The following is a 22813-nucleotide window of genomic DNA, read 5'->3' on the forward strand; positions in this document are numbered from 1 at the left end:
CCTCACTGAAGATTTGTGTCCTGGAGGGACAGAAGCCAGATTAACCCTTTCATGTCCAAGATGCTTTCAGTCACACTGTTTTATCACAGCAACAGAGTGAAACTAGAATGGCCATGGAAAAGAACTGCTTATTCTTCTACCTCTCACCCCACTGGCTTGTTAGCCAGGATTCCAGGTCTTCCCATCCAAACTGCCATCCTCAGCAAAGCCTGTCTTCCATTTTCAATTAGGTATGGAAGCCCAGACCTGCAGCAGTTACCCCAGATCCTCTAGTTCTTGAAGGCAACTTCCTGGAACCCTGGCTTTCTGATTTCTTGTATGTTTTGTTAAGTATAAACCTACCCCACTTTATTTTCTATTACGACATGTGAGTTGTTATCACAAGCCCCTTACTCATTTAGGCAATGATTGCCATCTGTCTGCTTGCTCAGATATGGAATGAGCTTGTCCTGTGTCCTGGGTAGTGTGTGAAGCACTAACCGCGTTGGGGAACACAGCAGGTTTACTTACCTAGGCTCCAGTGTGACAAATACACTTTGAAGAGTATTACAACCACGTAAAGGCAGAACGGTTTGAACAGTTATTACAGAAGAATGTTAGAGTAGCATCAACTTAAGTTTTTTTGGGTTTTGGGCAGCTATTTTACAATATACCCTAGTTTGCTGCAGCTGTAAACCCAACAGGCTGGAGTCACCTGGAAAGAGTCTTAGTTGAGCTTTTATCAGGTTGATTTGTGGATAGGTCTGTGTGAGATTGTCTTACTTGACCTAGGAGGAGCAGGGTGATCCTGGGCTGTATAAGGGTTGTATAAGCTGTGAGCAAGCAAGAGAGTGAGAGAAGTAGAAATGAGGCAGCAAGCAGCATTTCCTCATGATTTCTACCTCCTGCTCTGCTTGAGTTCCTGCTCTCATATGCTTCCATGACAGTGAAGAAAATGTACGCCAAGTACAATCCTTTCCTGTCCGCACTGTTGCTGGTCACTGTTTTATTGTGGCAACGGAAGGATGCCAGAACAGTAAGACCCAGTTTCATATATATATATATATATATATTTTTTTTTTTTTTTTTCTGACAGGGCTTCTCTGTGTAGACCTGTGTAGCCTTGGCTGTCCAGGCTTTGCAGACCAGGCTGGCTTCGACCTCTCAGTGATCTGCCTGCCTCTGCCTCCATGAGTTCTGGGATTACAGACATGTATCACCACACCCAGCCCCAGTTTCCTACTTTTGAGCTGTGATGAAGAATATGACAGATTTATAATGTAGTTTTATTTTACCAAAATAGGGTCTTAGCTGGCCTTAAACTTGTGGTTCCTGCCTCAGGCTTCTGAGTGCTGAGCGAGGCATGCACCATCCCACCTGTTGGTAATTTTCATTAATTAAATATGATATGGTTATACTTAAGTTTCTTTTTCTTTTTCTTTCTTTTTATTTTGAGCCAGTCTTGCTGTAGCCAGTGTTAGCCTGGAGTTCACAGCAATCTTCTGCCTCAGCTTCCCAAGTGCTGCAATTACAGACTGCACTACCAAAGCTGACTAAGTGTATGTTTTTTATACAAGTGAAAAATGATCAACATTTAGGCTTAAATTTTATGTAGTTTAAGACAATTGTTTCTTTCAACAAAGTTTCATTTAAACAAAGTATTCATTTAAAACTTCCTTAAAAACTTGAGACAAAGCCATGCATGGCAGTAGACACTTGTGTTCTCAACACTGGAGGGTAAAGCAGGAGGAATTGTAAGTTACAAGCCAGGCAGGCCTAATCTACAAAGTGGGTTCCAGGCTAGTCAGTGCTACAGTGAGACCTAAAAGCAAAGAGGGAAGAAATATGTCAGAGGCCAGCCTGGCTTACAAAGAAAACCCCTCCACGCCTGCATCAGTGCATCAAAGGGAAGCCGGGACCTACAACAAAGAATTTGCTTGAATTCTGAATTCAAGCATGGCTACAGCTGTCTGGACGGTTTTGCTCTCCTGAGATTATATAGCAGTTCAATCAGCATATGTGATGGACAGCTATGATTCCAAATTCATTTTGTGCATTATTTGTTGTTCTGAAATGCTTTGGTTGCATATCTAAAATGTGAAGGAAAATAAAATAGGGAAAACTGAGAGGCTAAACACAGGTCTGAAACAAGAGTTATTCTAGGTAGTTTAAGAGTGAAGTACTGAGGTCACATGGCCTAGGACACAGTGATTTGGGAAGATGGTTCAGTTAGTGAAGTGCTGGCTGTGCAAACATGAAGACCTGGGTTCAAATCCCCAGAGTCCATGTAAAGCCACAGTAGCTCATGTCAGTGCTCTGAGCACTCCTTCAGGGAGATGGGAAGCACAAGAGCTAAGCCAGTCCTTGAAGCTCATGGGCTATGTAGTATGGTACATGCAACAGCCAACAAGAAACCCATCTCAAACAGCTGCCTTTGAGGCTGTCCTTTGACAGACACACACAAGCCACGCCACACATCAGGTCGAACTCAAAGACAGAAATAACGGATATAAAAAAATGACGCTGCACCTGTTGTCCTGACTAGTTCTTTCTTGAAGGTTTGTTTTACTGTTTGTATGAGTAGATCTGTGTTGAGAGCAAGTGGCAGCAAAGGTCACGAGAGAATGTCCAATACCTGGAACTAGAGTTTTGGACGGTTGTGAGCTGCTATGTGGCTGCTGGGACTTGACCTTGGGCCCTCTGGAAGAGCAGTTGAGGCATTTTTCCAGCTCATGTTCTTGATAGTTCAAGGGGCCTGCCTGGAATTACATCAAAACTACATAGGGTGGCATTGTTATGCTGCGTGCTGCCCCTATATGGCAGCCAAAGATATTGTATCTGCCTGTTCAGACACCAAAAATCACTTTAACCATAGAGTCAGAAAAACTCATGTGCTTCTAGATATAAAATCTTTTGGTATTCACTTCCTGGGCATAGAGATAAATTTAAACCAGTTCCTTGGCATTCTAAATATAGTGAGTAGACCTCCATGTAAATTTTGACTTTCTAGAATGGGAATTGTCTTGATTTGATAGGATGTTCTTTTCTGTAGTTCAGTGACTCTCAAAAGGTAGTCTCAGGATCTGCACCATAAGTTTAACCACATTACCCTTCTGAGCTATGTGCTTGTGTGAGATCATATTTTGTTTCAATTAAGACATATTATAGTAATTTGAGTGTAGAAGTAGATATAAGAATATTTCTCTCATTAAGCTAGATAAGAGGGTTTTTGTTTGTTTGTTTGGTTGGTTGGTTGGTTTGTTTTTGGAGACAGGGTTTCTCTGTGGAGCCTTGGCTGTCCTGGGCTCACTTTATAGACTAGGCTGTCCTCAAACTCACAGCATGCCTCTGCTTCCCAAGTGTGCTGGGATCAAAGATATATGCCACTACTGCCTGGCTGAGATTTTCAGACTTATTTAAAAAAAAAAAAAGCAAGCATGTTCTATTTTGTAAAAGCTATTTTCATGGTGATAATAATGTTTGTAATTTTACATAAGTGAACTAGTAAGTATTTATTTGGTCAGCATGTCTGTAGATATTTATATAGATAAAACTTGTCTAGCATCTTCAAAAATGGGCCTGTACTAAGCCCTGAACCCCAAATGTTCAACACTCTTTCTTCATCAGAGCTTTGCTTTTGACATCCTTATATTATTAATGCATTTCCTGGCATGAAAGTAGAAGCTTTGGCGGGAGAGATGGTTCAGCGCTGTTAGTGTGAGTGGGGGTGTGCTCCAGCTTGTGTGTGGAGGCCAGAAGACAACTTTCTGGTGTCACCTCTCTTTCCCACAGGCACTGTGCTGCCAGGACTCTCAGGGTTAGGATAGGCCTGAGATAGAGCACAGAGAGAAAGGGTCTGCTGTGAAAGCTTCACAAGAGCAGAGGGAAAAGACTCTCACTGTAGAGACTCAGATCAAACGAGTCGTTGCTAGGTGTTACTGTGGAACTTTTAAACTCCACCTTAACCCAGAATGTATACTTAAAGTCATTGTTCTGATAATTCACAGTAGTTAAACATTTCACGGAAACTACATCAGAACAGTTTCCCTACAGCAGTGAAGGTAATAGTTTTCATTGAGTCTTGGCACCTACTGAAAAGGAGCTGATCATTTGAAAATAGTTGCCAAGATTCTGGAGGAAAGTAAACTAATAAAATGATACTATCAATGTTACAGGACATGTATGAGTACTGTATTTCTGGCAAGCACAGTTATGTTTAATTAAGGAGAAGCTCCTCTGCAAAAGAAAACAAAATTCCTCTTGGATTTAATTGTTGTCTGGTAATGTATAGAAGCATGAAGTAGAAGATGGTACCTCTCTATTGAAGTGTGACTATTGTACCAAAAGTTGTACATGACTGATGGATGATATCTGGAATTTGAAAATAGGTCTTCAAAAGGCTGACTTAAAAAACACTGTACAGGGGGCTGGAGAGATGGTTCAGAGGTTAAGAGCACTGGCTGCTTTTCCAGAGGTCCTGAGTTCAATTCCCAGCAACCACATGGTGACTCACAACCATCTGTAATGAAATCTGGTGCCCTCTTCTGGTATGCAGGCAGAATACTGTATAATAATAAATAAATAAATGTTAAAAAAAAAAACAACACTGTACAGGTAGTTTAGAAGGAGAATGGAAACAGAGGGCTATAGAGATGGCTGAGTCAGATGAATAGTGTTGGCTGCACAAACGTGAGGCCTGAGTTTAGATCCCTAGCACTCATGTGAACAGACGAGTGCATATATATCTATCTGCAATCCCCGCACTGGGGAGGGAGCAGCAGCTGGATCCCTAGGTCTTCAAAGCTTTGCCAAGTCAGTGAGCTGAGTTCAAGACTGTGTCTACCTCTAAACACAGACATGCATGCGACTACACAGGTGTGCACGCATAAGCACTCGTTCTTATGTGTGCCCCCTAGCTCCCACAAAGAGGCTGGAAATTGAGTTAAGAGAGGATCTTTGAAAGTAGTTAGTTTTTGCATGAATGTTCTAAAGCTCTCTCTGGTGGAATTTAATTATAGTTGGGGGGGGGGGCTCCAGAAAACAACTGATCCTCTGTAAGCTTGGCAGGGGGCATAAAGTGTTGGGCATGGAGTAAGAGCAGAGCAGAACGTGAGTGCAGAATGCAAGTCCCTAGGCATCTAACTGAACATGCTGCCTTCCACTTCTGTCAGACAGCTGTGTTGAAGCCTTCTGAAATTGTTCAGCTAGAGGGTAGACTACTGAAAAACCTGGTTTCAACACGTTTGTTAAGAACAGGAGATGTGCAGTACCTATCTGCTCAGGGTTTCATTCCTCAGCATCTGCCGGAGAGAGCCAGGCATGGTGGATGCTTAACAAGTCCCCCGTGGAATTAGTGGAATCTTTTGTTTCTAAGCTATCACCAAATAATGATTACCATAGTATGGATATGGTGGCCATGCCCATCATCCCAGCATTCAGGAGGCAGACTGGGGGGAACCGAAAATTCCAGGCCAGCCTTAGCTACATAGTGAGACTGAGACCTTGTCTCAAACACAGAAAAACTTCAATGACAATGACAAACTCTCCCTCAAAAGTAGCAAAGATTACATCCATCTCCCTAGAGAAGATATGCACATGGAAAGTGAGCATATGGGAGACATATAATGTGCTGTCAGAGGAATGCAAACTAAAATGAGATAGCGTTCCCAACTACATTAGCCGTAACCAGAAGGCTGGCACCAAGGGAGGGGGCAAGGGAAGAACAACCACATTTTCCTGAATTGCTGGTGGAAATGCAGCAACTTGCAAACTTTGAAGGTAAGTTTGCCCTTTGTGGTTTTTTTGTTCCGTTTCAAGAGAGGGGTTCTCAGCTGAGTGTGGTGGCACATGCCTGAGGAACACTCAAGGAGGCAAAGGCAGGTGCATCTTTGAGTTTGAGACTGCCTGGTCTACAAAGCGGAGTCCAGGACAGCCAAGGCTACACAGAGAAAACATCTTGAAAAAAAATTAAAATAAATAAACCAGAGGCAGGGGGAGGGATAGAGATTATCTGTGTAGCCCTAGCTGTCCTGGAACTTACTCTGTAGATCAGGCTATCCTCAAACTCAGAGATCCACCTGTCTACCTCCCAAGTGCTCTGATAAAAAGCACAAGCCACTACCACCCAGCTGCTAAACACATTCTTACCGTGTGATCCAGCAATCATGACTCAGTATTTATTCTGAGGGATTTGAAAAGTCTGTCCATTTAAAAGTCTGCATGTGGATAATTAGTATCAGTTTTATTTATGGTTGCCCAGATGTAACCAAAATATTTTTCATTGAGTGAATGGTTAAATATACAATGGGCTATTATTATCCAGTGGGATTAAAGATGTGCACTAACCTCACCATCACCACCACTGGCTTGAAAGGGACAATTTCAAAGGCTACAGTTGGAGCAAAGTGTGTTCACATTTAAGAGAGTCTGATTACAGCAAATAAAGTGGATGACTTTTAAGGAAGTGTGGCCAAGCTACCTCAATCTGCCTGGTGTGTAGAGTGTGCTCTACTGAGTGACCACACAGTGCACGCTTTTCACATGCCTTGGAACGCTCACCAAGCTCTTCTGGGTGTTATGTTTTTCTGGACTTTCTAAACCACACACCTTATATTTTCTGAACCAGGAATATTAAAGAAGCTCAAGATTATCACAACTACTAATTTGAACTTCTGAAGGAAAACAATTTAAGTTATACTTCTATATATGTATATTAAAAATTTAAATATAAATTGTGTATTTCTGTATAAGTGTACAGATCTTACTATGCTGCCCTGACTAGCCTGGTGCTTTCTTTCTATGTGGACCAGGCTAGCCTTAAATTCAAAGAGATCTGCCTGTCTCTGCCTCCCAACTGCTAGGATTAAAGTGTGTGCTGCCCCACCTGGCAACATTATTATTATTTTTTTTTTTCAGGCACAAAACTACACAAAGCTTCAGCCCCAAACCACAGAGCAAGCATGAATGACATTTCCCAGAAGGCAGAGGTAAATCTCAAAAGCTCTGTATACATGCCTGTGCGTGTGTGAAGGCCGTGGAAAGGGTGGGAGTAGGCAGGAAGAGACTTGGAAAGGGAGGAAGAGATGACTAGAAGATTGTGGGAATGGTCACATTTAGGTGTTTGCAATCTGAGGATGTACAAAAAAAGGTTCAGTTAGTGTTTTGGGTCAGTACTCTAATCTGGGCTTTGGGAAGCATGCATACTAAACCTCTACAAGGCAATGACGTGATAAAAGCCAGCACCTTAAGTAAAATTTTAAGTACACTGATCTTAGAAATGATTCCTTCCATGTTGTTTTTATGAGACTAGGACATTTGGAAGTGATAACTCATTTTAGGGTGAGGACTCTCAGCTTCTTGGCTGTAGATACCAAGAACTGAGAAGCCCCAGATGCTAACATTCAAACATGACAGCTAAGAAACCGGAGGGGCATGCACTAGATCAGCACAGGACAGATCTGCCGCAGATCAGCAAGCTACTTGCCGTTGTTAGAAAGAAACCATTGCTCAAGTTGTCCATCAGATTTTTTTTAAATGTTTTCCTTTTAGAGCTCAGTCTAGGCAGCCGGTGTAGCCACCTTGCACATTTTAAGGGGGTTTTAGGAAGTAAACATGGGTAGTGCAGCACAAGACACAACTCTTGTGGAGTTAAACTGAGCTTCAGCTTTGCCTGTATTATCTAAGAAAGCAGTGGTAATGTTATATGTAATTCAAACTTCATCAAAAAAGCCCAATCTAATGCTTTCTTTCCAAATTCATATAATTTGCTGAGGTTGACCTTGTTGTTTATAAAGGAGTGATGTTAATTTGAAACTTTAATAATAGGGTGAAAAAATAAAATAAATTGTTTCTCATTAGAGTTTAGTATTTGATTTTTATGTTTTACTGGCCTTCAGCATCAGTAGAAGGCTAACTGGGGTTTCCTTTCTGAAGAATTTTAATTTAACAAAATTTCTGTTCTTAAATATTCTGTAATTTCAACTTAAAAGGTTTAGAGAATATCTAATCAGGCTATGATGATCCAAATAAAAGTTTGAAACTCATTTCTATTTGTCTTGATAAGTATTTTAATGTATCTTATCCTTATCTTTGCTTAATTTCTTCTTTTTAAACTTTCTTCTCTTTATTTCCTTCTAACAAAGATTCTGCTTTCTTCATCTAAACCTGTCCCCAAATCCTATGTGCCAAAACTTGGCAAGGGTGACGTAAAGGATAAGTTTGAAGCCATGCAGAGGGCCAGGGAAGAAAGAAATCAAAGGCGGTCTAGAGATGAAAAACAAAGAAGAAAAGAACAATATATTAGAGAGAGAGAATGGAACAGGAGAAAGCAGGAGGTCATTTTATTTTATTTTATTTCATTTTATTGTGAAATTATTAATTTTATTCATTGTAATGCACTATTCACACTAACATTTTATGTAAACTAATTAAATCACTTTCTATATTTGTAACCTAATTTAAGCTGTGTGCATACATCAGTCTTCCCTTGTTTACAGTTTTACTCTCCACTGCTTTCATTGCCTGCGCTCAACCATGGTCCAAATATTAATTCTAGAAGTAAACAAAAACTTTAAATAAATTTCATTGCAATATAATTATTTTTATAATGATTTTTCATAGTCTTTTACTGTGCCTAATGTGTAAATTAAACTTTATTAGAACTATATGACCTATGAAATACATTTTTCTTCTATAAATATAATTTTCATACAAGAAAAAAGAATCATGAGCAGGGCTGAGAATTACCTGTGGTATCAGGAATGCACTGAATATCCTAGCAGGCTCTTCTGCAGCGGGGGTGAGGGGCCGCTCTAATATAATCTAGTCTAATTTGGAGACATGTATTCACACTAACTTATTTAACCACCTAGATTAAAGAAATGCTTGCTTCTGATGATGAGGAAGAGATTTCTGCAAAAGTAGAAAAGGCTTATGTCCCAAAGCTAACAGGTAAGAACCTTGAGGGATAAATAAAATAAATGGGATTATGAGAGAAAGAAACATGGTAAACTATCCAGTATTTTTTGTGTATTCATAGGGACAGTTAAAGGTAAATTTGATGAAATGGAGAAACATAGACAAGAAGAACAAAGGAAGAGAACAGAAGAGGAAAGAAAACGCAGAACTGAGCAGGATCTGTTAGAAAGGAGGAAAATACAGCGTGAATTAGCAAAAAGGGCTGAGCAGGTAGGTGCTAGATGCTACATTGGTATTTGTTGCTGTAACTAACAGAGCAAATGAGAACTATTTAATACAATATAAATGTGTTAATAGCGACTAAACTAAAAGCATTATCTTAGGAGAAATATTCAGTATCAGATGACCAGCAGTTCGGGCAGAATGTGCCTATTTTAGGAGGAATGATGATATGGCTTGTGTTATATATGATCTTACCAATTGTTTCTACAGTCCTTAAATTGACTGTATCTCTGAATTTTCTTGGCATCTTTGAGAATTTTATAAAGATATAAGACATTCCACACAAACTATAATCACAAAGCACAATTATGGGTGTTTAATAGCAATATTTATACATGCTACACTGTTTTTAAATAGATTTTTTTAAAAAAAAGATTCTTTATGGCCAGAAGGTGGTGGCACACTCCTTTAATCCCAGCAGAGGCAGGTGGATTTCTATGAATTTTGAGGCCAGCCTGGTCTACAAATCAGGTCTGTTATACAGAGAAACCCTGTCTCAAAAAACAAAAACAAACAAAAATTGTTTATGTGTGTGTTTGCTTGCTTCATGTGCATGCAGTTGCCCACAGAGCTCAGAAGAGGGCAGCAAATACCTCAGACTTGGAGTTACAGACAGTTCTGAGTCTTTACGTATGTGCTAAGAACCAAAACCAAGTCCTCTGCAAGAGCAGAGATGCTCTTAACCACTGAACCACCTCTCCAGTCCTTTAAAGCAATATTTTAAGTCCTTAAACCAATTTGCTATGTTCCTTCCATCTTCCACTACTTTTCTAAAGAGAAAAGTGATAAAATAAAACATATCCCATACTTGCATGCCCAAGAAATCCATTAACTTCAGTTTTGCAAATAACCTCTTCTGTGACACAAACAGCTACTTGTTTGATGGTATATGCCAGATTAACTGGTAATAATGAGAATTTCAGATACTTTGTTTTGCATTCTTCTCTGAAGGATGCCATGTACCTTGATGTTGACCTTTCTAGTCATTAAAGATGAGCATTCATTTTGTAGTGAAACTTTATAAAGAAGTACAACTATAAAATGAGAAATACTGAATTTTTAATTACTTCAATATATTTTTGTAAATATACGAATTTGGAATATAATTACAATAAAATTATAACTTAAACAAGACTGAAGTATGTATATATAGTCTTCTATATTTTCTAGACATACTGACCCATTTGGAACACAAGAATGGAATATTAAGACAGTAGTTTCTCAAAAACAAAACAAAACAAAAAACCAAACCAAACCAAACCAAAACAAAACAAAAAACCTGAGTGAGATTAACTATAATAAAGACTGGATGCTCAAAGGTAAATTTAAAAAAAAAATGATCATGAAAAAAAAAATCGGTGTCTTTACACCAAACACTGCTGTATGGAGGGTGCACAGAACCCTAGCTAATGATGTTTTAGCCCTTTTTAATTAAGGATACAACAGCAATATAGTAATAGTAATTTCTTTTTATAAGTAGGTAAAGTCTACTTTTAAAATGTAAGTACAATTCCATTCAAATTTAATATGACTTAAGGCAGAGTAATGTAATGTTTGTTTACAGATAATTTTTACAAACCAGTATGCAAGAAGCGTTCCTGAGTCCAGGATCGTCAAAGTAATCACTGAGATAATTGCCTCTTCTAAGATGGCAGGATCTTACAAAGACTTAAAAAGGAATATACCTTGTGTTTTAGATATTAGAATAAGAAAATAGGATAAGAAATAAGAAAACAGAATAATTAGAATAAGAAAATAAAATAAGAAAAAGCCCTGTGGGCATATTATCTGAAGATGCCCTGATGGACAAAATTAAGTCCATCCACTTAGAGACACAGATGGTGTTGGTAGGAGATGGGATCCTGAAAAAAGGCAAGGAATGAAATCAGGAGAAGAAACACATTTGTTTTAAATAAAGCAAAAACAAAACAAAACAAAAATCAGCTGATAAATATTTATTCACGGTTAACCTGTGAAAGCCAACACCAACTGTATTCCAAATGTCTGTTCTCGACTATACTGGCAGCAAATTTCCCTCCCCTAAAATAAGTTCTTTTCCATGTTTATTGAAAAAAATACATGATTCTTTTGTTACTTTGTAATGGTTTAGAGTGAACAAAAATAAAAGAAAGGAATAGCAACAGAAATGTCAGCATGCAAAATATGAAAGCCTAAGGAGTTTTCTGTCCACCTTCCCAGAGATAAGAAGGACCTGAAGAGATGCAGGATATAGAACCCCGGGTTTAATCAATTGCTTCTCTTTCCTGTGTTCTCAGTGTCTGGCTCTGGCTTCTCATGCCTTCTGGATCTTTTTATTGAGAAGTTAATTTTATTGTTCATTGGAAAACTCATTTTATTAGAGAGCCATTCAAATTTTACTTAGTATGATACACCATTGGAAAAAACCTTTACCATTTATATAGCAAATCAGTATAATTATGTAATAAAACAAATTATTTAAAAAAAATTAAACAGTGTAAAATTATTCTGATAAAAGTATTTATTAAAATAAAAAGTCTTTTAAACTTTATTGTTTTAGTTTTGAGGCATGGTCTCATCATGTAGCCCTGGCTGTCTTGGAACTTGACACATAGGTGAGGCTGACTTCAGACTCACAAAGGTCATCCTGGCTAAACTTACTTCACGACAGTTCTTGTCTGTTGCTTATGTTTTCTTTTCCTGAGATTTCAGACACTGACTTGTTAAAATCACCTATTTTCTTTAGGCAGTTTACTTAAAGGATCAGCCTGCCCATCAAGCTAACCCAGTGTTTCTTCACCTTCAGAGAAATGTGCTCCAACTTTATATAATGGCCATTTCCTAATGCAGTATGAGAAATATTATAAACAACAGAATTATCCACCCTTCTAATCTAGCAGACATTTCTGCCATACTTTATCATTGTATCAGTGACATTTTTGCCAGACATCTTTGATAAGAAATAGGGTCACAACCATTTGATTGTTTGTGATGGATTTTCCTTCTGCTGTCTCAGAGGCAGAAGATTTCAGGGGCATTTTTGTGTATCTCAGTTTAAATTGCTACCAAATTAAAAATCGTTCCTTGTAAGTTCACAGTCAAAAGTTGAAAATTTACCAGAAGTCATGACTAAATTACTTTTCCGTTGTATGTTTAAGAGCACCAAGCAGAAATTTAATGTAATGTAACAATATGAAATTCTCATTCAATAGATTGAGGACATAAACAATACGGGAACCGAATCCGCATCAGAGGTAACAGACGTTTCCTTTAATGAAACATTCACTGAAAATTACCTGATTCACAAAGAAAGACATGCAGAGGCTTTTATTTCACTATTCACTATAGATATCACATTAACAAAAAGTTTTCAAAAGGCACTTTCAACACTGCAGTGTATTTAAAGAAAAGTATGCTTCTGTCCAGTTGGGTCATGGAGACAGGGTCTGTGATGCTATTAGGGACACTCTTCCAAGACCGTATGTTTCCTGAACTAATATCCAAAGCTGTTGAAAGCTGACATTTTTAAGAGGCAGTTTCCTTTTCATCATTTGTCTTCTTTTCTCAGAGTCCCTAAGAGCTCGTGTTCTGGTTTTCACATACCAGTATAGAGGGGAGTGTGTAATACCATGAAGGAATGTCCAATAACCATAAAAACATAGCCCAGTTAACTAGCAAGATTAAAAATCCAACCAACCAATTTGATGGCATGTCTAAAACTATGCTACAAAAATTTTAAATAAATTAATTTAGGGGAATATGTATAGTTTATAATCTTTATTTTGTAAAACTGTTAGAGGTAACAATAAATTTGTAGTAAAACCAATTAAAATCAATATTAAGAGAATTCATGTTAGCCAAGTGTAGTGGTGCCGAGTTTTAATTCTAGCATTTGGGAGGTGGAGACAGGTGAATCTTTGTGAGTTTGAGGCCAGCCTGGTCTACATAGCAAGTTCCAGGCCAGCCAGAACTACACAAAGTGACCCTGTTTCAAAAACAAACACTAAGAATTTGTTTTAAACTTTAATAGATAAATGCTTTACAGCTTTATCTATATTATGAATGTCAACACATCACTTGGCTGACTAGTCAATGGCTTTTCTCATTAAATATTACTTTATTAAGTACTGAATAGCTTGGGACAGAGAAGCAGATTATGGAGAAAACTTTGTTGTATGTTTATGCTGAAACTATCCACCATCAAATTGGTTTGACGTATGCTCACATGCACATTACCTTTTGTAATTAATATGCAGAGAGTCTACAGTCAGGTAATATTACTACAGTCCTGTTTCATAATCGGGCATATTAATTCTACCTTCCAAAGCAGAATGCTTCTTGAGACTGCCATTAGTGGGTCTAGTAAAGCTCACTGATCGTGCACAGTGAGTTCAAGGAAAGATGTATTTCCTAGTAACTAGTGTAAAAACTAAGGTTTTGTCCTTCATAGCCTTGACAGCAATGTGCTTCACCATATGTGGAGGTGAAGCACCCTGCCACCTGCATTTTTATTAAGGATATGGGTGCTAATTGTCTATCTTCTAAGTAGGAAGGAGACGATTCACTACTTGTAACGGTGGTGCCTGCCAAATCGCACAGAACATCTAGAAAAGTGGACAACCCTGAGGGCCTGGATAAAGACGGGGATGAAAGGCTTCATCATGAAGAGGAGCGCCGCTCTCTCCAAGAGGCAAAGTGTCTCTCCTTAGTCATGGTAGGTTTTATAAGAACAAATCCAATGCAGAGTTAACAGCAATTGCCCTTTGGGTAACAAGTTTGTTTTCACAGGATGATGAAACAGAGGCCAAAAAAGAATCACATTTTCCTGGAAAACTGAAATCAACTTTCGAAGAACTGGAACGACAAAGACAAGAAAATCGCAAGAAACAAGCTGAAGAGGAAGCAAGACGGCGGTTAAAGGAAGAGAGACGTGCCTTCGAGGAAGCAAGGAGGCATATGGCAAGTATAGCTGCACTAGCCTTGCCCTCACTGGCTCTGCATGATGCTCCAAGGAGGCTCTCTAGACAGGAATACCTCGTTTCACTGTTTTATTTTTTTCCCCAGTACTAAGGGTTGGACCCAGAACCTAGTGCATGCTAAACAAGTGCTATACCACTGACACTATTCAAGTCCCAAAAGACATGTTTTGTTTGTTTGTTTGTTTGTTTGTTGTTTTTGGAGACCAGCTTTCCCAGTGTAAGCTGTCCTGGACTCACTTTGTAGACCAGGCTGGCCTTGAACTCACAGAGATCTGCCTGCCTCTGCCTCTGCTTCCCCCAGTGCTGAGATTAAAGGTGTCCGCCACCACACCCAGCTAAAAGGCATATTTTGAAACTCTCTCTATATTTTTATACAATATAAATGCATGTAATTCATCTGTATATTTTTGAGTTTTTACTTTGGGGGCATGTTGTTCAATATGCTTTAAATTGTAATTTTAATATTGTATACTATATTAATATAGTATAATATTTCTATAAAATAGTACTCAATGCACCTGTTTTCTCTTTGTAAATTAAACAATATATTTAATGATATGATTGTAGGGCACTTTCAAGTTAAATTATGGATTTCATTTAAGGAGCACAAGTCTATAATTCCAGCTACTTAGGAAGTGAGGAAGGAAGAGCACACATTAAAGGCCTGGACTACAGATTCAGTAAGAGTTAGGGCCAACCGTAGGCAATACTCACATCCTGAAGAATAGAGCACTTGCCTAGTAGGCACAAGGAAGGTCTGAGGTTTAATCCCCACTAATCCTCACTACTATAAAAACAAAAGCAAGCACAGATTCTAGTCTCATTTTAAAGATTTAAAAATGAACAACTGTAATTTTTAAAGTAACCATGACCTTCTTGATCAACTTTCATTAGTAATGTTAAGAAGGTTACAGCTCAACATTTTGAATTTTCTAGCCATTTATTTAAAATGTCATTACTTTTGGCCAGGTGTGGTGGTATACACCTTTAATGCCAGCATTTGAGAGGCAGAGGCAGGCAGCTCTCTGAGTTCTAGGTTAGCCTGGACTGTATATTAAGACTGTCTCAAAAAAAATGTTATTCATGTTATATAATAGCTACACACTTTAATTTAACTGGTAATCAACCTAATAAAATATTGTTAATAGGTTGCAATTAATGTTTAGATGAGCAAATAAATTGTGAAATTAATTTTATATAAATATCAGGTGGCAGTCTTTGATTAGTATAAGGAAATATCACCATAGTTCATAGTGAGGAAAAAAAAATTTTTAAATTTATTTGAGTAGCTCTGGTTATCCTGAAACTCACTATGTAAACTCAGAGATCCTCCTGCCTCTTCTAGTGCTGGGATTAAAGGCATGCACCACCATACCTGAGAGGAAAATTATATCTAACCCTCTTCAGACTCAGGGTGTGTGTGTGTGTGTGTGTGTGTGTGTGTGTGTGTGTTACATGGCATTTAGTTTGTTTATGAGAATGAACAGTCAACATGAACCTTTAACCTGTGTTACACAATCCCCCTAAAAGCTTGATGAGCTCCAAGACAGCTAGGGCTATTTTAGGGAGAACCTGTCTCGATAGATAGATAGATAGATAGATAGATAGATAGATAGATAGATAGATAGATAGATAGATAGTAGATAGATAGATATAGATATAAATAGATAGATAGATAAGATAGATAAATACAAATATAAATAAAAAATAAAGATTTGGAGTAGATATTCTGGGAGCTTTGAGATACTCTGTCCAGTTGCTAAGCATACCTTTTTACCATAGCATTCCTGTGCCAATGAATCTCAATTTAGTAACGAATAGTTTCTTTATTAGGTAAATGAGGAGGATGAAAGCCAAGATATAGAAACAGTTTTTAAAGAGTACCGCCCTGGAAAACTCAAACTCAGTTTTGAGGAAATAGAAAGGCAAAGGAGAGAAGAAGAAAAAAGAAAAGCAGAGGAGGAGGCCCGGAGGAGAATAGAGGAAGAGAAGAAGGCATTTGCTGAAGCAAGGAGAAGCATGGTAAGATGAAGCTAACTGAACAATATTTTGGAATTCAGCATGTAGGGGTAGTGTGTGGATGTGCGTGAGCATTCGCTTACACATACGCGGTTGCACAAGCTAGGAAAGCCAGATAATAACCCTGGGTGTCATTCTCAGGAATGCTGTCCCTTTTGACTGGCTAGCAGTCTGAAGAATCATTTTCTGCTTCCACAGTGCTGGGATTAGAGGTGTGCACCTAGTTTTACTCTGGGAACTGAACTTGGGTCCTCAAGGATTCAGTTTTTACAAGGTGTGAATGAAATGCCTAGAGTCTGAGGAACACCCAACCCATCATCTCTGAAATCTGTACCAAAAGTATGAATGCCAAATACTTTTCAGCATTTGCTTCAGTTGGCGTTGAAAAAGATCTGATTATCAATGCTATGCTTGTCATAAAAGGTTGGAAACTATCATCCTTGTCTGGAAAGATCTTCTAGACCAGATCAGAGTGTCAAGAAACAAAACAAAACAAAACAAAACAAAACAAAACAAAACAAAACACAATTATCCCCTAGTTTCCCTCCTTTCATCCCTTCATTGTCCCTTTCTCCTTTCCTTGCCATTTTAATCCCAGTCAATCTGTATTAGATGACTAAAGTCATTTAATCATAATTATCTAACTTCATTCTTTTTTACATATTGATACCTAATTTGTCAAAGTTACATTTTTCATGCCATATTTGTAGAATCTGTTCAATCATTTTGATATATGTACACTTCACCCGTTTTACATTTTAATTGGCTACTGATGAAATAGCCTAGTATTTGTGCTTGCCTGGGTAATCTTTCAACACATATAGCTAAATTTTTGGTTTAATCATTTGCCCACACACTCAAACCAGAAACTCAGGAACTTGAAACATATTTTCACCTTTTCATTCATGCATAACTGGCTATAAACTTCCATTTATTCGACCCCCTGACTTACTCTCCCTTCTTCACTACTGTAATCCATATCATTGTTGCTATTCCTTGCCTGGGACCAAGTCCTAATTTGCTTGCTTTCTTGCCTCTGAGTCCAAGAGAGGCCCTTTCACTCCGTGTCTGTGTCTTCAGGCCACAGTTCTCATCAAAGTTCTTATCTCCAGGAGACAGAAAAACAAAATTAGATTATTTTTCATGGTAAAATGTATCTAACATCAGCAACTTACAAGCAAATGTTTTAGCTGCAATTTTGGGATTACTTCTATTCAGGACATGATAGTATAATAAAACTGTTATTAGGGACTGGGAAGATGGCTCCATTGGGTAAAACTACCATTAAGCCTGATGACCTGAGTTCACTCCTGGACAGAAGCATGGTAAGAACAGAGAACTGACTCCTAAAATTTTTCTGATAAATATTAAAAGTTAAAGCACTCCAGGGGGGGCTGGAGAGATGGCTCAGGGGTTAAGAGCACTGCCTGCTTTTCCAGAGCACCCAGGTTCAATTCCCAGCACCCACATGGCAGTTTACAACTGTCTGTAACTCCAGTTCCAGGGATGTGATACCCTCAAACAGACACATGCAGGCAAAACACCAATGCAAATAAAATAAAAGTAAAACCCTCCTATTGGGAGCCTACCATGATGTTAGACAGTGCATTCTGTATTTCTAAGCTTCATTTAATCCAGTGAGAACTGTAAGAAAATTCTCACAGGAAGGCTCAGAGGGGTGAGTAGCTTGCCCAATCAATCTTATTCATATAAATTTACAAAATTATAAAAGGCAGTCTGTTATTCACATTTCATGTAGCATATAAGTAGGTTTCACTATGGCAATTGCCTACATATATAAATATTTTTTACATTATTTATAATCTTATTGGAAATTCTCTGAAGCTTTCCTTCTGGCTTTTCTACTTGGTGTTTCTGTTGACTTTAGACAAGTTACTTTTCAGTCAGTTCCTCAGGTGAAAACCAAGCATATTAATCCTAAGCTATTTTATAAGGTTACAGAGTTAGTAAATTTATGTATCTATAATCCGAACTGGCAGTTCTAACAATATATAAACTATTATTTCTTTAAAACATCTTGACAGCAAAACTTTTAGACATTAAACTAATGGCCTTAAGGATTTTGGGGTTTTATTTTTTTCTGATAAAAAATCATGATGATCCAGATGATTCTTTATTAAGACTATAACTTAACTGAAATATTCTATTTTAGTGACCAGAACTGGAGATTCACTTCAGTCAGATTAAAATGTTAATATCAGACAATGCATGCTGGAGAGGATGTGGAGAAAGGGAAATGAACCCTCCTCTATTGCTGGTGGGAATGTAAACTTGTACAACCACTTTGGAAATCAATCTAGCACTTTCTCATGAAATTAGGAATAGCGCTTCCTCAAAGTCCAGCTATGCCACTCCTAGGCATTTATCCAAAATATGCGCACAACGAGGACATTTGTTCAACCATGTTTGTAGCAACTTTATTCCTAATAGCCAGAACCTGGAAACAACCTAGATGTCCCTCAACGGAGGAATGGATACAGAAATTGTGATACATTTACACAATAGAATACTACTCAGCAATTAAAAACAAGGAAATCATGAAATTTGCAGGCAAATGGTGGGATCTAGAAAAGATCATCCTGAGTGAGGTATACCAGAAGCAGAAAGACACACATGGTATGTACTCACTTGTAAGTGGACACTATACGCATAATATAGGATAAACATACTAAAATCTGTACACCTAAAGAAGCTAAGTGAGAAGGAGGAGGACCCTAGGTAAGATGATCAATCCTCACTCAGAAAGACAAATGGGATAGACATTGGAAGGAGGAGAAAACAGGAAATAGGACAGAAGCCTACCACAGAGGACCTCTGAAAGACTCTACCCAGCAGTGTATAAAAGCAGGTGCTAAGATTGATAACCAAACTTTGGACAGAGTGCAGGGAATCATATGAAAGAAGGGGGAGATAGTAAGACCTGGAGAGGACAGAAGCTCCACAAGGAGAGCAACAGATCAAAAAAATCTGGGCCCAGGGGTCTTTTCTGAAACTAATACTTCAACCAAGGACCATTCGTGGATATAACCTAGAACCCCTGCTCAGAGTAGCCCATGGCAGCTCAGTATCCAAATGGGTTCCCTAGTAATGGGAACAGGGACTGTCTTGGACATGAATTCAGTGGCAGGCTCTCTGACACCCCTCCATCCCCCTGAGGAGGGAGCAGCCTTGCCAGGCCACAGAGGACAATGCAGCCAGTCCTGATGAGACCTGATAAGCTAGGTTCAGATGAAAGGGGAGGAGACCCTCCTCCCCTATCATTGGACTTGGAGAAGGGCATAGGAGATGAGAGAGGGAGGGTGGGGTTGGGAGGGCATGAGGGAGGGGCTACAGCTGGGATACAAAGTGAATAAACTAATATAAAAATAAAAAATTAATTAAAATGTTAATATCATTAAAGAATATCAATTTCTAATTCAGATGACTCATTGTATAAGTGAGTATTTTCTGTTCATTTGAATGGAGAATACATGTAGATGGTTACCATCCTCCACACCACAAATACCCCAGTTTTAGGTTTTTGATACTGCCCACTTGTTCATTGATTTGTGTTGTGAAAGTTCATTATCTCTGAATTTTCAGATCAACATAAAACACTTTTATTCAATTCACTTGTTTCTAGAAGAAATATTACCTTTTTAGTACACAATTCTAAAAAAAAAAAAATGATAAAATATTTAAATAGGTGTTAGATGACGACTCCCCAGAGAGGTATAAAACAGTCTCTCAAGAATCTCTAATACCTGGAAAACTGGAAATTAATTTTGAAGAACTGTTAAAGCAAAAAATGGAAGAAGAAAGACGACGAACAGAGGAGGAACGGAGACATAAACTAGAAATGGAGAAACAGGAATTTGAGCAGCTGAGACAAGAAATGGGAAAGGTAAGGTATAAGAATGTTTGATCTAATATGTTCTTTATGCTGTCTTATTATGACCTTTCTGTATTATTAATCACATGAGGTTATCTGGCCCTTTTATGACTATATACTTAGTCAGATATATCAGCTATATATATATACATACATATATACAGCTACCATAGGTATGTCTGACCTGGTAGAGTGTAGCTAGGAATGTGGCCCAACACAACACTGAAAACTCACTTAAGACATGGATTGTTTTAGTAATGTATTTGCTGTAAGGAAACTGTTTCTCCTGTGTGAGCCTTGTAGGTAACAGTGTCATGGCACAATGACAAAAGGATAGCAAAGCTGCTCTTTCAAAGGACTGAGACTCAATTCCAAGCACCCAGGTGGTGGCTTAGAACCGTCTATTAACGCCAGTTCTAGAGGATCCAATGCCGCATTTTGACCTATACAAGGCATGCATGTGGCATATACACATCAAGCAGGCAAAGCATTTATACATGAAAAATATAAAATCTAAAAAGCTTTCTCTTTTTTTAAAGGAGCTATTATTAGCCAGGTGTGGTGGCACATGCCTATAATTCTAGCACTCTGGGAGCCAAAGGCAGGCAGATCTCTTTTGAGTTCAAGGCCAGCCTGGCCTACAAAGTGAGTCCAGGACAGCCAAGGCTATACAGGGAAACCGTGTCTCAAAAAAGGAACAAATTAAAAAAAGCCAATATTGTATTTAATTGGGGTTCCAAAGCACAATAGTATTGATGCTATCAATTCAATATGCCACACAGGCTTCCTTTATGTGAAAGGTTGTTAGTTCTTAGTAAGTCTTAAACTTAAAAAAATGTCTTTATCTTATGTCATGGGTGTTTTGCCTGCATGTATGTCTGGCACCTTGAGCACCATGGAGGCTAGAAACTGAACCCAAAACTCTTGAAAGATTAGCCAGTACTCTTAACCATGAAGGCATCTCTCCAACCCCAGAAATAAAACTCTTAAACACAGTATATATAGGACCCCATTTTTCCTGAGGGTTCCAGGCATCCATTTGGTTGTCTTGAAACATACCCCTGCCCAAAAGATGAGAGGAGGCATCCATTGTAATTTGCTGATATTTAACATATAAAAATATTAATCTTCTGAAGGAAGAAGAAGAAAATGAAACTTTTGGATTGAGTAGAGAATATGAAGAATTAATCAAGTTAAGAAGGAGTGGTTCTATTCAAGCTAAAAATCTAAAAAGCAAGTTTGAAAAAATTGGACAGTTGTCTGAAAAAGAAATACAGAAAAAGATAGAAGAAGAGCGGGCAAAAAGGAGAGCAATTGACCTTGAAATTAAAGAGAGAGAAGCAGAACACTTCCACGAGGTACATTACTGTTTTATTTGTTAACATTGATGTTATTTAAACATAAGTCTTTGTATTTACACTTTGTTGTTGGTATAAATGTAATAATTTAAGACCATTAAGCTCATATAGGACTTAAGAGTTCAAAAGGATTTGGAGGCAGGTATGGATAGGGTGCAGATTGGAGGGGGAAAAATGGAATGGCAGCAAATAAAACCTAGAAATGAGCAAAGCAGGGTGATAGCCAACTTGTTCTAGGGACACACGAGTGAGCCAGGGGTATGACTGAAAACCACTTGTGCTGTACGGTATTTATTGCCATGAAATCACATTGGACAGTGTACCTGTGAGGCTTGGAGAGCTAAGAAACAGGCATAGCTCCTCTAATGCTGTCTGGCCACTTGTGAGGCTTACATAGAAAATCCTTTCACAGTGCCTTGAGATCCAAGCTATAAATAGCCCAGACTTAGTATTCTAGACCACCCCCACCAGGGAAACCAGTTAATGCTTAAGGCCTGTTGAAGTTTTTGTAAGTTGTGTTAAGGCAAAGGCAGTGTGACACTGCTTTGGACTTGGTGAGATACAAGCATGTGTGTTGTAAAATTATGAACAGCTGGAAGTAGTAAAATAATCCTGAAGAACACTAGCAATTACTGGCTGTGTGACAGGTCAAGTTAAAACTGAATTTTTAAACTTCACAAAGTAAAGTTCAACCTGGGTATGACTTGGGGGAGAGGCAGGATGAGTTCAAGGACAGTCTGGGTTCCAGGAGACCCTGTCTTAAAGCCCTAATCTGACAAACAGTTCCACCAATATGCAGTTGTTCTTCTCTTAAAGGCAGTCATTGTAAAACCTCTAAGAATGAAACTGGTAGGTTTGATGCATCACTACTTCCGGCTCTTAAGATGTGAGATTAGGATGTTAACTGTTTCTGGTGAACGCGGTCTTCTACCCACCTTGGAGTAAGTCATTAAGAGCTTTTAAAAAGCTTTAAAGTTTTGACAACTTCCAGGGATGGACTTCCCCTCCAACCCCTAGAATCTCCTAATACATCTATGTTCCTATGGAAGTGGTAGTACACTCCTTTCAGGTACTCAGAAGGCAGAGGCAAATTAATGATTTTAATGCTAGCCAGGGTAATTAGTGAGACTTTGTCTTGAGGTTGAGATTCAAGTATCTTCAAAATTAACATTCTAGACCTCAAGGTTCCATTCACCCATGTAAAAGAATCCAATTGCTGGGTGGTGGTGAAGCATGCCTTTAATCCCAGTACTCAGGAGGAAGAGGTACGTGGATCTCTGTGCTTAGGGCAAGCCTGGTTTAGAGTGAATTCTAGGCCAGCCAAGGCTACACGAGAAACTGTCTCAAAAATAATGTCCACTCATATGGTATTTTATCACCTACTTGTTAACCAATTAAATGTCTTAGAT

General features: G+C 38.4%; 1 protein-coding gene across 4 annotated transcripts in view; it reads left to right on the forward strand.

The window, feature by feature from the left end:
• Positions 1–22813, forward strand: part of Nexn (nexilin F-actin binding protein) — a 29262-nt gene that overhangs the window by 3491 nt on the left and 2958 nt on the right. For 2 of the 4 annotated variants that reach the window (XM_060392488.1, XM_021649608.2), the window contains exons 2-11: positions 6895–6965; positions 8121–8312; positions 8850–8928; positions 9017–9165; positions 12369–12410; positions 13706–13870; positions 13945–14115; positions 15969–16157; positions 19861–20058; positions 21183–21404. In XM_060392488.1, the coding sequence (XP_060248471.1) occupies positions 6895–6965; positions 8121–8312; positions 8850–8928; positions 9017–9165; positions 12369–12410; positions 13706–13870; positions 13945–14115; positions 15969–16157; positions 19861–20058; positions 21183–21404 (1478 nt within the window). The remainder of the gene's footprint in view (positions 1–6894; positions 6966–8120; positions 8313–8849; positions 8929–9016; positions 9166–12368; positions 12411–13705; positions 13871–13944; positions 14116–15968; positions 16158–19860; positions 20059–21182; positions 21405–22813) is intronic. The other 2 variants (XM_060392491.1, XM_060392490.1) reach the window with 2 other exon arrangements.

Source organism: Meriones unguiculatus, chromosome 10 (assembly GCF_030254825.1).
Source record: "Meriones unguiculatus strain TT.TT164.6M chromosome 10, Bangor_MerUng_6.1, whole genome shotgun sequence".
Classification (NCBI taxonomy): domain Eukaryota; kingdom Metazoa; phylum Chordata; class Mammalia; order Rodentia; family Muridae; genus Meriones; species Meriones unguiculatus.